The following is an 18,166-nucleotide window of genomic DNA, read 5'->3' on the forward strand; positions in this document are numbered from 1 at the left end:
AAATATACCAAGAGAATTAAGAACATTTGATAATAGGAGTAAATTAGAAAGTTGATTACAATATCATGCTCTATCTTAATCTTGAAATAAAAAATTTGGGTTCAGTGTCCCTTTAATTTTTTTTTTTTTTTAAATCATTGATTTTTATCCATCCGGAACTTAGGACATTTATGTGTTAGGAAGGAGGGGGGAGGTCAGGTTAGCCATTATAGCAAATGTGTTTGTTTTATTACTTGAGAAAGGCATATACAGGCACAGTACTAAGTCCCAAAGTTGATACAAAGTGACAGAAGCCGTAGTTATGCAACCCAGGTGAAGAAACAAGTTTACCTCAGGAAAAAATGCACAGAAAACAGGAAGTGGGTGGGTTTGTATAGATAACGAATTACAGAATTTAGCTCACCTTAGAGAAGAACATGTGCAGAAGAAAAGAGATATAGGAGCGAAGACAACTCAGGCTAAATCTGACAGAAACCCCAAAGAACAAATACAGAACAATAGCCCCAGTCTAAATCTGCCTGTGTCAAACAGATTTATTTTTCACCTGGAAGCGACTGACCTACCATAATTACTAAGAAGCATGTTAGTTAAAGGGACACTGAACCCAAATTTGTTCTCATGATTCAGATAGAGCATGCAATTTTAAGCAATTTTCTCATTTACTCCTATTATCAATTTCTTTGTTCTCTTGCTATCTTTATTTGAAAAAGACATTTAAGCTATTTTTGGTTCAGACATCTGGACAGCCCATTTTTATTGGTGGATGAATTTATCCATCAATCAGCAAGAACAACCCAGGTTGTTCACCAAAAATGGGCTGGCATCTAAACTTACATTTCAAATTAAGATACCAAGAGAATGGAGAAAATGTGATACTAGGAGTAAATTAGAAAGTTGCTTAAAACGTCATGCTCTATCTGACTCACGAAAAATAAATAAAAAAAATTGGGTTCAGTGTCCCTTTAAAAAAGGGATAGGAAAGTCAAAATTAAACTTGCATGATTCCGATAGAGCATGTAATCTTAAAGGGACAGTCTAGTCCAAAATAAACTTTCATGATTCAGATAGAGAATGTAATTTTAAACACTTTTCCAATTTACTTTTATCACCAATTTTGCTTTGTTCTCTTGGTATTCTTGAAAGCTAAACCTAGGAGGTTCATATGCTAATTTCTTAGCCCTTGAAGGCTGCCTCTTCTCTCAGGGCATTTTGACCATTTTTCACCACTAGAGGGTGTTAGTTCATGTGTGTCATATAGATTACACTGTGCTCACACACGTGGACTTCAGGTAAGCCAGCTCTGATTGGCTAAAATGGATTTCTGTCAAAAGAACTGAAATAAGGGGGGAGTTTGCACAGGCTTAGATACAAGGTAATCAGAGGTAAAAAGTGTATTTATATAACTGTTGGTTGTGCAAAACTAGGGAATGGGTAATAAGGGATTATCTATCTTTTTAAACAATGAAAATTCTAGTGTAGACTGTCCCTTTAAAACACTTTTAAATTCACTTCTCTTATGTGCTTTGTTCTCTTGGTAAAAAAGTATATGAACATATCCTACACTAGTAGGAGCTGCTGCTAATTGGTGCTGCACAAATTTGTCTCTTGTGATTGGCTGTCTAGATATGTTCATCTTGCTGCCAGTAGTGCAATGCTGTTCCTTCAGCAAAGGATAACAAGAGAACAAAGCAAAATTGATAATGGAAGTAAATTGGAAAGTTGTTTAAAATTGTATGTTCTATCCAAATCATGATATAAAATGTTGGTTTCCTGTCCCTTTAACCCTTTCATGACAGGGTCATTTTGTCTACATTTGAAAACCTTCCGATGTAGACAAATTAAAAACCCACGATCGTGCACATGATCGCGAGATTTCAATGATGGGATTGGGACAGGGGAGCGTCTATGAAGCTAGGTATGTCCTCCAGACCACGATCCCATCCAGGAAGCACCGTTGGTTTCAGGACAGCCAAATGGCTCAGACGTTCTATTCTGTCCTTGGGGCACTAAAGCCTGGCGCGGTTTGGATGGAATAAAATGCCGAACATGATCGCGAGATTTCAATGATGGGATTGGGACAGGGGAGCGTCTCTATGAAGTTAGGCATGTCCTCCAGACCGCGATCCTATCCAGGAAGCACCGTTTGTTTCAGGACAGCCAAACTGCTCAGATGTTCTATTCTGTCCTTGCGGCACTAAAACCCGGCACGGTTAGGATGGAATAGAATGCAGCAGTGGCGTTAAAAAGGTTAAGGTAAGTTGTGATAAATAGGGGAATAAGGACATTGGTTTGGGTATTTTGCATTATGAGGTTCAGGAACACTTAGTTTAGTAATTCCCAGGAGGGGGAGGGAATCATGCTGTTAATTATAATATGGTGGACAGGTTGAGCGTCAGTTATGGTTAAAGTGAAGTGTATGCTCAAGGTTAGGTACCAGTGTATTAACCCATTAAATCTATAATATATGTTCTAGGGGTATAGTGCCTGGGGTTAGAATTGCCCTGACAGCTGGTCACAGCAATATCCAGTCAATAAAATAGCTACCAGGAAAATTATTGGTATCTACCTGTATGTCAGCTCTGTTTTAGTGACTTATATAGTATCTAGCCCAATGCATGTGTAGAAGAAAGTGGATTAATGGTGCAGTGAAAATATGGGTTTTCTAGAGGGGGTTTAGAAAAAAGAAATACAAAAAAAAACAAAAAAAACAAGAGATGACAGGGAAAAAAAAAACTGTATAGAGTGGATGGATAAGTAAAAAAGGACAGAGATCAAACAATATGAGGTATATTATTAGCAGGAGAACCAGAGCATTATCAGGTAGAGAGTAAAACAGTTTACAAGATGCTCCGACTCTTAAAGGGCTATAAAACCTAACATTTTTCTCTCATGATTCAGATACAGCATGCAATTTTAAACAACTTTCTATTTTACTTCTATTATCAAATGTATTTGTTCTCTTGGTATCTTTGGTTGAAAATCAGAGACATAAGCTTAAGAACCTACCCCTTTCTGGAGCACTTTATGGTAGTAGCTTTGCAAGAATGATACCCATTTTAAAAAGGACAATATGGCAGCACTATTTCCTGCCATATAGTAATCCAGACACCTACCTAGGTATCTCTTCAACAACTAATATCAATGGAATTAAGCCAAATTTGATTATAGAAATAATTTGGATTTTTTTTTATGTTTTGTCTGAATCACACAAGAAAAATGTTGTGTTTTTGTATCCCTTTAAGGATATCAGTTAATTCTGCTGAAATAACTAGAGGTGACCCTTACTCTTTCATATCAAACATTGTGAATCGCTCAAACCAGGGCCAGATCATGTAGTCAACCATCGACACAGAATCTCCTCCAAAGAACCGAGTGTTCAGTTTGCCTAAAAGCTGAAATGCAAAGGAATACAAAAAAATATAAATAAGGATTTCATGTTAAACTTTCTTTAAACAATGATGTAATAACCAGTATCGACTATTAAATAAATTAGACAATGGCACTCTATATTTAAAAGGGTCATTAAAAAAAAAAAATGTTAGATACAAAATATTGTATTCAAAGATTGCAGGTGTGTGTTTCAATTATATTTATTTCAGGATTGAGTGTAAAAGATTTAGTTTTTATAAAGTAATGGGTGTTGCCATGTTGAAACCCGGGTTTCTCTTATCAAATCTTTTTTGCAAAGGACAATTAGGGATAAATAAAAAGGAAAAAAAAATCAGTACAAACAATGGTTGTGTGGAATATACTAATGTTAAAATAATATTATTTATAAGGGTTTAAAGTTCATTTTCACATTGCTATACTCTCCACAACCCCTCGTTTGCACACTTTAGAAGAAAGAAATTATTTAAGATAAACCAAGATTCCAACAAAGCAGCACCAGTTACTGTAAAGAAACTCAAAAGGAATTAGAAAGTCCATTATTTTACAGAATTAAATTCCAGCAAAAGGGGAAAATATAAAAGTATATTGCAAAGATTTTTTTTGCTATACATAAATATTTGATATTACAATGTCTAAAGTGTTTAATGTTCCATAAAGGGACATAAACCCCCCCAATTTGTATTTCATGATTCAGATAATTAATACAATTTTAAGCAACTTTCCAATTTACAAAGCATCTGTTTTTATTAAAAACTTACCTTTTTTTCCCCTTTTCACAGCCAGAGCAACACCCCCCTCCTGGAAATCCTCTCTTCACACGTCAGCAATGACTAATCCGGTTTCCTCCAATCACAGCATGGCCTCAGGAAATGACTACCCTGGGGGGAAAGCCATGATTGGAGGAAGCCGGATTAGTCATTGCTGATGTGTGAAGTTTACAAAACAGCTACTTTGTAAACTTTGATGAATGAAAGTGCTCCTGTTTTTAATAGTATTTTTTAAAAAACGGGCTCTCATTCACCAAAGTTTACCTTCTCTTTAAGCAACTTTCAAATTTACTTCTAATAATTTCTTTGTTCTCTTGCTATGTTTATTTGAAAAGCAGGAATATAAAGCGTAGGAGCTGGCCCATTTTTGATTCTGCGCCATGGATAGTGCTTGATTATTGGTGACTACATTTAGCCACCAATAAGCAAGCATAACTCAGGTTTTGAACCAAAAATGGGCCGGCTCCTGAACTTTACATTCCTGCTTTTAAAATAAAGATAGCAAGAGGATGAAGAAAAATTAATAGGAGTAAATTAGAAAGTTGCATGCTCTATCTGAATCATTATAGAAAGAAAACATGGGTTTAGTGTCCCTTTAACATAATCAGATTTGCTGTATCATGCAGTGGTTGTGTGAAGAATTTCAGAATTTTGTATAGGAGCTTGGTCCTACCTACAAAGTCATATAGAAAATACCAAAAGGGAGAGGAAGTAGCTAGTGCTTTGCCATAAAATTAGGTTAATTAATAAAAAGTAGAGCCCATTTCAAAGGGAATAAATGGGCAAGGCTGGATTGGCCTACCAGAAGATTTCCCGGTGGGCTGCAGCAGCTGGATCCAATTGGGTTGTAGGGTGCCTATATAACAACAATCTGGCATTTAAAAAAAATATAAACTAATAGAATATAATTCTGAAAAAAATATTGGGAATGAGTATCCGAGTAATCCCCTATTAGAAAAAAATGGGGAGTGCGCATTCTACTGACTCAACAGAAAATAGGGCTGGTCTTCATATTTTGCCGGGGTGCTTCCGCCCCCAGTCCGTCCCTGTAAATGGGCACAATTAATTACACCTTCTAGATTTGAAGATCCACTTTTAAAGGGACAGTAAATATAACAAATGTTCTAGAATTCTGCACATAATGCAGAATTATATATAACATTAGCTTAGCACCAGCTTTCTAAAGCAAAGGATTACAGAGATATTTTACAGAACGCCGCTCTTGGCTCTGAGCGGGTTTGTTCTCTTTCTCCTAAGCGCATCGCAGGCACACTGTCCAGTCACAGCGCACCCGATCGCTCTATTAAATTTAAATGTAGCTCGCTCCCGCTCTGGTAGCAGGAATAAGCTACATTAAATTTTACAGCGCGTTCGGGTGCGCTGTGACTAGACAGCGTGCCCACAATGTGCTTAGGAGAAGAAAAAAAAACAGACCCGCTCAGCAGAGTCAGGAGCGGCGTTCTGTACAATTTTAATTTCAAAATAAAATCTCTGTAATCCTTTGCTTTAGAAAGCTGGTGCTAAGCTAATGTAATATAATTCTGCACTATAAGCAGAATTATATAACATGATGTGGTAGGTTTACTGTCCCTTTAAGTATCTTTTTGAAATGTCAAGTTGGATACAACACCATTCAAAATTCAACAAATCTAAAATACTGCAATGTTTATTGTGCTGCCTCAATGAGGCATAGAATATGACATAGCCTCTGTTAATGTTCATGTTGTTATAGTTAAGAAGTTATATATTTTTATGCCATTTTTCTCAAGGCTTCCCTGTGTTTGTTCTGTACTGCCATCTACTGACCATTTTTGGTAATGCTCCTGTTTTCTAGCATCTTACCTCTGACCTTATTATGCATTTCCTTTTTGTGTATTACTCCGCCCTTGTAGTTTGATGTTTTCCTGTGTCATGGCTGCAGCTAACAGGCCTCATGTAACAAGCACTCATGTTAATTCATTGCAAGCTACGATCAGTATCATCTTTTGAGCGCTTAAATACTTTAAGCATTCATCTGCTGTATTTTATTATCTAATGTAACCTGATATTCAGAATAAAGCAACTTTGTGGATGAACAAGGTATTGGTGAGTTCAGCTATCTGACAAGGATTGTCTGCAGTGATTGTATCTTCTTATACAGGCCAGGCATAGAGGTCTCAGCAAGGGATAGATCATTATTACAACTATCTGAGTCAGAATAGTCAAAAGATGTATAGAATTCCTACAGCCTGCTATGTATATGTGTGTGTTTAATCTGCAATCAAGCTCAGGGTCATCCGCCATCTTGTGAAAGCACATGTCGCACAAGTTTACTGCACTTCATCTGAATGTTGAAAACTGTTTCTCTGAATTGAACTGTTACCCCACCTGTCTAAGCTGCTGTTTGTCTTCTTAAAGAGACCGTACCATTTTTTGCAAAACTTGAAAAAATGTCTAGACAAGGCTCTGAGCACTCTTTTATAGCCGAACCTACGCAGACACATCAGGCCTCTGAACCCACAGATGTACAGGGAGCAGATCCTGCAGATATTGCTGAACAGAGTGTAAGACCCAAACGTACAATAAAACCGACACATAAACTCAGAGAAAACTATGAATTCACTAGAGATGAGTTCTCCAGCAATCTGTCAGACCTATGGGACAGAATTTCACAATGCATGTAAGTTTTGTCACACTTTAATGATCAACCAGCCAAATTGAGAGACTCTTATAGATCACCTATCTGCTGCGTATGAACGCTACCAGCGGCTGTCTGCAAAATACACAGCCTTCTTACAGGACTTTAACATAGAGGACTCTTCAGCAGAACTGACTAGGACTGATGCACTGGACCAACATAGAGATCTCTTAGTGCAAATGGCTAAAAAAAAGGCAGAGTTCCGCATTGCCCAACTGCAGGAGACCAGATCTCATAGATCCACATCAACTAAGCTCACTGCACGTTCTTCTAGATCCTCTCGCTCCAGAAGTTCAACATTAAGCGACAAGCTAATAGAGGCCCGTGCTGATGCGGAATCAAAAAAAGTGCAAAGCTCCTTTATCAGAAGGGAAGCAGAAATGGAAGCCCAAAGCAAAGCACAAAGGGCTGCCCAAGAGGCACAAATGGCTGCCCAGGAAGCACAAAGCAAAGCACAAAGGGCTGCCCAGGAAGCACAAATGGCTGCCCAGCAAGCAGAGGTGGATTCCCAAATAAAGGTTTTGCAAATGGAAAAGAAAGAAGCAGCAGCCCTAGCAAGGCTGAAAGTCCTTGAACAAGCAATGGGAGAAAGTACTAATTCAGATTGCCATATCCCAGCAGATCTGGAAGACCCAGTTGAACGCACTAGTAAATACGTGCTAAAGCATAATATTTGCAACGATACAGAGTCATCTCCTGTGCCTACTACTAACACCATCGTTCTCAATCTCAACACAGACACCTCTCAGCACCAAATGTCTGAGCCTCTTCAAATCCACAACACAAGTGCATCCAAGCAGCAAACCACATCACCTCCCGCTGACAATAAGGTGACTTTCAGTGACAAGCCACAGCTAGCAGAAGCCTTAGAGACTACACCACAGTTGAATGCTCTTGCAACATCATTTTATCCTGGTAAACTTCACCCTTCTTCACCAAAGAACTTTCACACCCAAGGGGTTCCTCAAGTTACTTTGGCACCAAAGAGTGAGAGATCAGACTTGACTGACTTTGCCAGATACATGATACGCCGTGAGCTCATTAACACAAGCCTCTCAAGGTTTGACGACTGTCCAGAGAGCTACAGGGCCTGGAGATTAACCTTCAAGGCTGCTACCGCTGATCTCAACCTTACAACCAAGGAGGAACTTGATTTGCTCATAAAGTGGCTGGGGCCAGAATCCGCAGATCGTGTTAAAAGACTGAGAACAGTACATATTGACCACCCAGATTCAGGCCTTGTTGCTGCATGGGCAAGACTTGAGCAAGCCTATGGTAGCTCTGAAGCCATAGAAAGCGCTCTGTTCAAGAGACTGCAAAACTTCCCAAAAATAGGAAACAAAGACTATCGCAAGCTCCAAGAATTAAGTGACCTCCTCATGGAGCTAGAGTTGGCAAAGACAGACCCACGTCTACCTGGACTAAGCTTTCTGGACACTGCTCATGGTGTCAATCCTGTGGTGTCTAAACTGCCATATAACCTGCAAGAGAAATGGGCACAACAGGGCTCAAGATACAAAAGAGACTATAACGTATCCTTTCCTCCATTCTCATACTTTTGCAGGTACATCAGCGATCAAGCCTGGATGAGAAATGATCCCAGCTTCAGCTTCTGCGAACCCAACTTGCCTGCTTCATCATCCTTACCAACATCATCAAGGTATGATAACACGGCAGCTAAACAAAGAGACTTTAATAGAGCAATATCTGTTAAAAGGACAGACATCTCATCACCCGTATCCTCTCCTGCAAACCAGAGTGACTCAGGCGAGAGAGATAAAGACCCTAATCATCAGTGCCCTATTCACAGGAAGCCTCACCCTCTTAAGAAATGTCATGGGCTTAGGGCAAAGACTTTACAAGAGTGCAGGGAGATTCTCCAGAAACTTGGAGTATGCTATAGGTGTTGTGCTTCTTATGGTCACTTTGCTAAAGACTGTAAAGATGTTATAAAGTGCACAGAATGCAGTAGCGACAGACACGTTACAGCTATGCATCCTACTCCACTTCCAGACAACCCACAGCAGCTGACTCCACCCCTGTCTCAATTCATGGTTGGGAGCAACAAAGTCGTGCTCCAGTCACAGCGAGTGTTTCCTCTGCATGCACAGAAGTCTGTGGAGAAGGCTTAGACTACAAATGCTGTGCCAAGGTATGTCTAGTCAAGATTTACCCACAGGATCAACCTGAGAAAGTTGCTAGGATGTATGCTATAATTGATTAACAGAGCAACAGATCCCTGGTTAAGCCTAAATTCTTTGAGATCTTTGGCATAGAGGGTCATGCAACACTGTATACTCTCAGAACCTGTTCTGGTCGTGTAGAGGCCTTTGGCAGAAGGGCCAATGGATTCATGGTCTCTCATATTAAAGGAAATGAAGGCATACCCCTACCAACATTAGTCGAGTGTGACCAGATACCAGACGAAAGGGAAGAGATTCCTACTCCAGAGGCTGCCTATCACCATCCTCACTTAAGGCACCTTGTTGATGAGATTCCGGCAATGGACATGAATGCTGAAATCTTGGTCCTGCTAGGAAGAGACATTCTCAGAGTACATAAAGTACGCGAGCAGTTCAATGGACCTGACAATGCCCCTTATGCACAAAGACTTGATCTAGGCTGGGTGATAGTGGGCGATGTAAGCTTGAATAGTATGCATACGTCATCCGAGATCCACTCCTTCAAAACTTACATATTAGAAAATGGACGTGCATCCCACTTCAAACAGTGCTCTTGCCATCATGAAGTAAGGGAGAAGCCTCCTGACATCATCCAAATACCCGATGTTACTCTTATCCTTTGTGATGACAATCCGGGTACCACAGTGTTTTCTACCACAAGTGATGACAACAAAATAGCCTTGTCAGTTGAAGACAGGAAATCATCTAAGCCCAAACAATGGCATTATGTTCAATCTTAAATTAATCCTGCAGATCATGCCACCAGGCCAGTGTCTGCAAGTGTCTTTGCAAATTCTTCTTGGTTAACAGGCCCTGAATTCCTGCTGGATCATCCAGAAGAAACCACAGCTGATGTCTTCAGTCTTCTAGAACCTGACAACGATCCAGAAATTTGTCCTGAAGTAAAAACCCTTGTCACCAGAACTGAAGACTCGTCTTGGGCTGTCAACGCTTTGAACGTTTCTCCAAGTGGACAAGGCTTGTACGTACCATTGAAAGGTTAGTCCACATTGCACACTGCTTTCACACAAAGCCCACAGATGCTCAGTGTCAAGATTGGCACGTGTGCCAAAGGTTTCTTTCTGCAAAGGATATTGCTGAAAGTGAACTGTTCATAATACGCATTGTACAACAGGATGTCTTTGGCTCAGAAAGTAAATGTATCCGTGACAAGAGGGACATTCCAAAAAACAGTCCTATAGCTAACCTGAACCCATTCTTTGACAATGATCATTCCAAGCCAGCTCCACTACTTCAAAAACTCCAAGAGTGCTGGTACCTGCCTTTCTTCGGAGTGTATCATCCACATAAGCCAAAACAAATCAGGGTAGTGTTCGACTCCGGTGGCCAAGCAAATAGCAAATGATGGGCAGTGCTGTTCACGTGCATGAGTGTGCGTGCAGTACACATTGAAGTAATAGAATATATGGATGCCTCAAGTTTCATAAATGCTCTAAGGCGATTCCTTGCCATCAGAGGACCAGTCAAAACATTAAGATCTGACTGTGGAACTAATTTTGTTGGAGCCTGTCGAGAGCTACATCTCAACTCTAGGCCAATTCAAGACCTTTTAACTGAAAAGGGCAGTAAATGGATTTTCAATCCTCCTCATTCTTCCCATATGGGTGGCTCCTGGGAGAGAACGATAGGCATCACACGTAAAATACTGGACTCCATGCTTATGGACTTGAAATCCACAAGACTCAACCATGAGATTCTAACCACCTTCCTGGCAGAAGCATCTGCCATAATCAATTCAAGACCACTTGTTCCAGTTTCTGTAGATCCAGAGGCCCCAACTCCCCTCTCTCCAGCTACTCTCCTTACTTAGAAGCTTGGGTCTGTTCCTGTTCCCCCTGGAGACTTTAAAACAGGAAATCTGTGCTACAATCAGTGGAAGCGAGTACAACACCTTGCCAACTGCTTCTGGAATCGTTGGAAGATGGAGTATCTCTCTACTCTGCAAGGACGCAGGAAATGGCAACGTCTGAACCCTAACATCAAGGTTGGAGATCTTGTTCTCCTCAAGGACCAGCAAGCTGAAAGAATCGAATGGCCCATGGGACTGATTGTAAAGAGCATTCCTAGTGATGATGGAAAGGTGCATAAGGTGGAGGTGAAAGTTGCAAGACAAGGGACTATAAAAACTTTCATCAGACCGATCACGGAACTTATCTTGCTCTTGCCCCTTGGAGACTGAACATACTTATGTATGCTGTTGGATTCTTCCTGTGACTTCAAGAAGGAAGTATCTTGAACTTTAATTGACACAACTTGAAGTCTTATATTATAGTTGTCCTTGCATTATATGTATGTTCTCCTTATATCTTTCAGGTCTTCAAGACATCTCTGCAAATTACATTGTTATGCATAACTTCCGTTATGATTTAAATAGTGATGTTTATTATGCCAGACGGGGAGTGTGCTGCCTCTATGAGGCATAGAATATGACATAGCCTCTGTTAATGTTCATGTTGTTATAGTTAAGAAGTTATATATTTTTATGCCATTTTTCTCAAGGCTTCCCTGTGTTTGTTCTGTACTGCCATCTACTGACCCTTTTTGGTAATGCTCCTGTTTTCTAGTATCTTACCTCTGACCTTATTATGCATTTCCTTTTTGTGTATTACTCCGCCCTTGTAGTTTGATGATGTTTTCCTGTGTCATGGCTGCAGCTAACAGGCCTCATGTAACAAGCACTCATGTTAATTCATTGCAAGCTACGATCAGTATCATCTTTTGAGCGCTTAAATACTTTAACCATTCATCTGCTGTATTTTATTATCTGCTGTAACCTGATATTCAGAATAAAGCAACTTTGTGGATGAACAAGGTATTGGTGAGTTCAGCTATCTGACAAGGATTGTCTGCAGTGATTGTATCTTCTTATACAGGCCAGGCATAGAGGTCTCTGCAAGGGATAGATCATTATTACAACTGAGTCAGAATATTTATAGACACAATATATATCAGCAACGATGTATGAGCGGCTAGAGCTAGCCCCTTAAGATTGCGTTGCAGCCTTCTCTGATAAAGTGTTAAAGGGAGAGACAATTTTAAGCAACTTTCTAACTTACTCTTATTATCAATTTTTCTTTGTTCTCTTGCTATCTTTATTTGAAAAAAACAGGAATCTAAGCCAGCTCCTAAGCTTAGATTCTTGCTTTTCAAATAAAGATAGCAAGAGAAGATAGCAAGAGAAGAAAATAGGAGTAAATTAGAAAGTTGCTTAAAATTGCATGCTCTATCTAGATTATGAAAGACAAAAATTTGAGTTTACTTTCCCTTTAAATGTCACCAGTGTTCCAGTGCAAAAGTTCCAGAATCAACAGTTGGTATTTCTTTAATTTTATTTAATCATTACATAAATTATTACCTCATCAAATTTAATGAACTTCTCCAGACATTCTGCTACTATTGGAGATGTATCCTCTTTATTTTTCTTTGCAGCCAGGACTTTAAACATCAAAGTAATTAACTGGAAGAAAAAAAAAAACATTAGCTTCTTGACAAGTGTTTCAAGTTGGGTAAAGACCTAGTAAGAAAAAAAAAATCTCTTTGAATATTAAAGCCAAAACTAATATTTCATGATGGTCAGTATAGAAATTTATAGAGCAGACATTCAAATATGCTCTCTGGAACATGCAGAAAAATAGCTCATGCTCAATTAAGTTGTTAATTGATTTACTTTTTATGGTTTTTATTTTATCATCAAAATTAAGACATTTACGGCTAGATTTAGAGTTCTGCGGCCAAAGGGGTGCGTTAGCTACGCGTGCTTTTTTTCTCCCGCACCTTTTAAATATCGCTGGTATTTAGAGTTCACAGAAGGGCTGCGTTAGGCTCCAAAAAGGGAGCGAATAGCATATTTAACGCCACTGCAACTCTCGATACCAGCGTTGCTTACGGACGCGGCCAGCTTCCAAAACGTGCTCGTGCACGATTCCCCCATAGGAAACAATGGGGCAGTTTGAGCTGAAAAAAAACCTAACACCTGCAAAAAAGCAGCGTTCAGCTCCTAACGCAGCCCCATTGTTTCCTATGGGGAAACACTTCCTAAGTCTGCACTTTACACCCTAACATGTACCCCGAGTCTAAACAACCCTAACCTTACACTTATTAACCCCTAATCTGCTGCCCCCGCTATCGCTGATCCCTGCATATTATTATTAACCCCTAATCTGCCGCTCCGTACACCGCCGCAAACCTACGTTATCCCTATGTACCCCTAATCTGCTGCCCCTAACACCGCCGACCCCTATATTATATTTATTAACCCCTAATCTGCCGCCCCCAACGTTGCCTCCACCTACTTACAATAATTAACCCCTAATCTGCCGACCGGACCGCACCGCTACTCTAATAAATGTATTAACCCCTAAAGCTAAGTCTAACCCTAACACTAACACCCCCCTAAGTTAAATATAATTTTTATCTAACTAAATAAATTATTCCTATTTAAAGCTAAATACTTACCTGTAAAATAAATCCTAATATAGCTACAATATAAATTATAATTATATTGTAGCTATTTTAGGATTAATATTTATTTTACAGGCAACTTTGTATTTATTTTAACCAGGTACAATAGCTATTAAATAGTTAATAACTATTTAATAGCTACCTAGTTAAAATAATTACAAAATTACCTGTAAAATAAATCCTAACCTAAGTTACAATTAAACCTAACACTACACTATCAATAAATAAATTAAATAAACTACCTACAATTATCTACAATTAAACCTAACACTACACTATCAATAAATTAATTAAATAAAATACCTACAAATAAATACAATGAAATAAACTAACTAAAGTGCAAAAAATAAAAAAAGAACTAAGTTACAAAAAATAAAAAAATATTTACAAACATTAGAAAAATATTACAACAAATTTAAACTAATTACACCTACTCTAAGCCCCCTAATAAAATAACAAAGCCCCCAAAATAAAAAAATGCCCTACCCTATTCTAAAATTAAAATAGAAAAGCTCTTTTACCTTACCAGCCCTGAAAAGGGCCCTTTATGGGAATGCCCCAAAGAATTCAGCTCTTTTGCCTGTAAAAAAAAAAACATACAATACCCCCCCAACATTACAACCCACCACCCACATACCCCTAATCTAACCCAAACCCCCCTTAAATAAACCTAACACTAAGCCCCTGAAGATCTCCCTACCTTGTCTTCACCCCGCCGGGTTCACTGATCGATCCAGAAGAGCCTCCGATGTCTTGATCCAAGCCCAAGCGGGGGGCTGAAGATGTCCATGATCCGGCTGAAGTCTTCATCCAAGCGGGAGCTGAAGAGGTCCATGATCCGACTTAAGTCTTCTATCAAGCGGCATCTTCTTTCTTCCGGATCCATGTAGTTAATCCCGCCGACGCGTAACATTTATCTTCACCGACGACTTCCCGTCCCTCGAATTCCGATTGGCTGATAGGATTCTATCAGCCAATCGGAATTAAGGTAGGAAAATTCTGATTGGCTGATGGAATCAGCCAATCAAATTCAAGTTCAATCCGATTGGCTGATCCGATCAGCCAATCAGATTGAGCTCGCATTCTATTGTATTTATTTGTAGGTATTTTATTGAATTAATTTATTGATAGTGTAGTGTTAGGTTTAATTGTAGATAATTGTAGGTAGTTTATTTAATTTATTTATTGATAGTGTAGTGTTAGGTTTAATTGTAACTTAGGTTAGGATTTATTTTACAGGTAATTTTGTAATTATTTTAACTAGGTAGCTATTAAATAGTTATTAACTATTTAATAGCTATTGTACCTGGTTAAAATAAATACAAGTTGCCTGTAAAATAAATATTAATCCTAAAATAGCTACAATATAATTATAATTTATATTGTAGCTATATTGGGATTTATTTTACAGGTAAGTATTTAGCTTTAAATAGGAATAATTTATTTAATAAGAGTTAATTTATTTCATTAGATTTAAATTATATTTAAGTTAGGGGGTGTTAGTGTTAGGGTTAGACTTAGCTTTAGGGGTTAATACATTTATTATAGTAGCGGTGTGGTCCGGTCGGCAGATTAGGGGTTAATAATTGTAGGTAGGTGGAGGCGACATTGGGGGCGGCAGATTAGGGGTACATAGGTATAATGTAGGTTGCGGCGGTGTACGGAGCGGCAGATTAGGGGTTAAAAAAATATGCAGATGTCAGCGATAGTGGGGGTGGCAGATTAGGGGTTAATAAATATAATATTGGGGTCGGCTGTGTTAGGGGCAGCAGATTAGGGGTACATAGGTATAATGTAGGTTGCGGCGGTGTACGGAGCGGCAGATTAGGGGTTAAAAAAAATATGCAGATGTCAGCGATAGCGGGGGCGGCAGATTAGGGGTTAATAAATATAATATTGGGGTCGGCTGTGTTAGGGGCAGCAGATTAGGGGTACATAGGGATAACGTAGGTGGCGGCTGTGTGCGGTCGGCAGATTAGGGGTTAAAAAAATTTAATAGAGTGGCGGCGATGTGGGGGGGCCTCGGTTTAGGGGTACATAGGTAGTTTATGGGTGTTAGTGTACTTTAGAGCACAGTAGTTAAGAGCTTTATGAACCGGCGTTAGCCCAGAAAGCTCTTAACTCCTGTTTTTTTTCTGCGGCTGGAGTTTTGTCGTTAGATTTCTAACGCTCACTTCAGCCACGACTCTAAATACTGGCGTTAGAAAGATCCCATTGAAAAGATAGGATACACAATTGACGTAAGGGGATCTGCGGTATTGAAAAGTCGCGGCTGTAAAGTGAGCGTTAGACCCTTTCCTGACTGACTCTAAATACCGGCGGTAGCCCAAAACCAGCGTTAGGAGCCTCTAACTCTGGTTTTGACGGCTAATGCCAAACTCTAAATCTAGCCGATTTTGATTTATCCAAGTTTTAAAGTGACGTTGATGTCTAAATAACCCAATAAGACTATTAAAAAACATTTTGGAATCAAAGCACATTAAAAAGGGATTTGAAACCCAAAAACATTTCTTTTGCGATTCAATACAATTTTTTTTTTTTTTTAAAGTTTCCAATTTTCCTCATCAAATTTGCTTTGTTCAGAATGGTATTTTTGTTGAAGAGATGCCTAGCTAGGTGTCTGGAGCAATACATGACAGGAACTAGTGCTGTCATCTACTTATCTTGTAAATTGCTTAAATTCTTGCAAAACTGCTGCCATATAGTGCTCTAGAGCGTACATCCTTGCTTTTCAATGAAAGATACCAAGAGAACAAAGAGAATTTAAAAAGGAAAAAATGGGAAAGCTGTTTAAAATTACATTCTCTGTTTCTTGAAAGAAAGAAATCTGGGTTTCATTTTATTTCCTTCTCAAATTTTCCCTTTTAAAGATTTCAAATCGGCACATTCATGCATTTTGATTGGCATTTATGCTCCATGCATACACACACACAGTGTTTCTTCCCAGGACCTTTTTAGTGGGTGCTCCACCCAGCTGGTTTTAACTTACCACCCAGCTAAAATTTTAGCCAATATTAAGGTTTAATTTTTATTGCACCAATTATCATTAAATACATTTACGTTCATTTATGCCATTAATTTGTGCTTTTAATAGGAGAAAATTATACAATATTAAAAAGTATTACACTGCCCCCACCCAGCTAATTCATAGTGCCACCCAGTTGGCAATATTTTCTGTTGAGAACGTACACATCTCTCTGAGACAACTATATGTCCCCACTCATGAAAAACCAAGACATCCCCTCAAACTGCATACACACCCACTGACCACCCAGACACACCCATAATCTACTCACTAACACCACATGACCCGCTGAGCTTCCGTAAGTGGGAGGAGCAGCCATAGGAGCGCAAAGGTAGTGTTTAGGATCCAAGCTACTCGATAAGCCTCCACCACCCACTTCGATCGTTTCCTTTGGTGTAGAGCGGATTCATGCTCCGGACTACTGCCGGGCAGAGAGAGAGAGGAGCCGGCAGCGGAAGCCTTGATAGCCATCCTGGCTCAGTCGCTGGAGCCACAGCCTGTCTTTTCTTCCCTTCTGTGGAGGGTATCAACCCCTTGCTGCATGGTGAGCCAAGTACAGCTGGTCCGCATCCTCGCAGGAAAACTGCCAGGTGGCGGGTTTACATAAAACGAATCTCGAAGCAGAAAGATTCTCCCAAAACTCCAGGGCAGTCTGAGCTGGGGAGGAGCGGGTAATACAGTCCCTCTCCAAAACGGGCTACCCGGGATAGGAGACTATCCCTGCCATTAACTCCATGCTTTTGGGTATTTGTAGAGCTGAGCGGAGGTCAGCCAGCACAGAAGGCTATTCGGATAAGGAGATCACTTTTACCATCCACCCAACGTTTTGGGTAATTGAAGAGCCAATAGGAGACCGGTCAGCACAAGAGGGCTGAGGAGGATCCCTAGCTGCTTCTATAACTCTCTTCCAGCATGCAAGGGTTAACCCATCAAAGATAAGTACTTGCCCTCATCTATTAAACTTCCTAATGAATTACAGTACGCCAGTACTTTAACATAAAATATTTTATTAGGAAGGTATATCAGCATGTAAAGGTTTTGCTTATTGTAATAAGACTTTCACGAGATGATCGCATACTGCAGCTCAACTGTGAGCAAAATACAAGAAAAGGATTAGAAGATTTTCTCTCGCAAATATTCTCAGAGTGGTGTTTTTCATACATATTGCCACGCTAGGGATTAACCCCTCTCCACTTGATCTGTTCCAGATTTGAGACTTTCCCGATACACGCTATATTATAGCTGCAGACTCTGCTCAATTTCACTGTTGACACACCAAGTTTATATGAGCAAAAGGAGCAGAACAGAGTAAACAAAATTATAATTCAGTATTAATTGGAGTTTTATATCATATATAATGTGTACGATTGTAGTTAACCATTTTGTTATGGTATTAGGAGGTATCTGACTTTATAAACTGCTTTTTCTAGGACAGAAAAAGGCTGTTGCTATAGTAATATATTACCCTTTAATTTTTGAATATAAGGTTGCTGTTATATAAACAACCGGCACATCTTAAAAGTTAAAATATACAAATTTACTGCTTTACTTAAAATGGCAAAAAGTCATGCTTTCTGTGTTGTGTAAATTGTAAAATGTGATATTGACGTTAAGGTGATACCTGGTTTATTGAATTGATAAC

At 39.3% G+C, this 18,166-nt stretch overlaps 1 protein-coding gene across 1 annotated transcript in view; it reads right to left on the reverse strand.

Moving 5' to 3' along the window:
* Nucleotides 1–18,166, reverse strand: part of LOC128639574 (glutathione S-transferase omega-1-like) — an 82,769-nt gene that overhangs the window by 14,598 nt on the left and 50,005 nt on the right. The window contains exons 4-5 of the mRNA XM_053691710.1: nucleotides 12,394–12,495; nucleotides 3,286–3,392 (exon numbers count right to left, since the gene is read on the reverse strand). Coding sequence (XP_053547685.1) covers nucleotides 3,286–3,392; nucleotides 12,394–12,495 — 209 coding nt within the window. The remainder of the gene's footprint in view (nucleotides 1–3,285; nucleotides 3,393–12,393; nucleotides 12,496–18,166) is intronic.

Source organism: Bombina bombina, chromosome 9 (genome assembly GCF_027579735.1).
Source record: "Bombina bombina isolate aBomBom1 chromosome 9, aBomBom1.pri, whole genome shotgun sequence".
Taxonomy (NCBI): domain Eukaryota; kingdom Metazoa; phylum Chordata; class Amphibia; order Anura; family Bombinatoridae; genus Bombina; species Bombina bombina.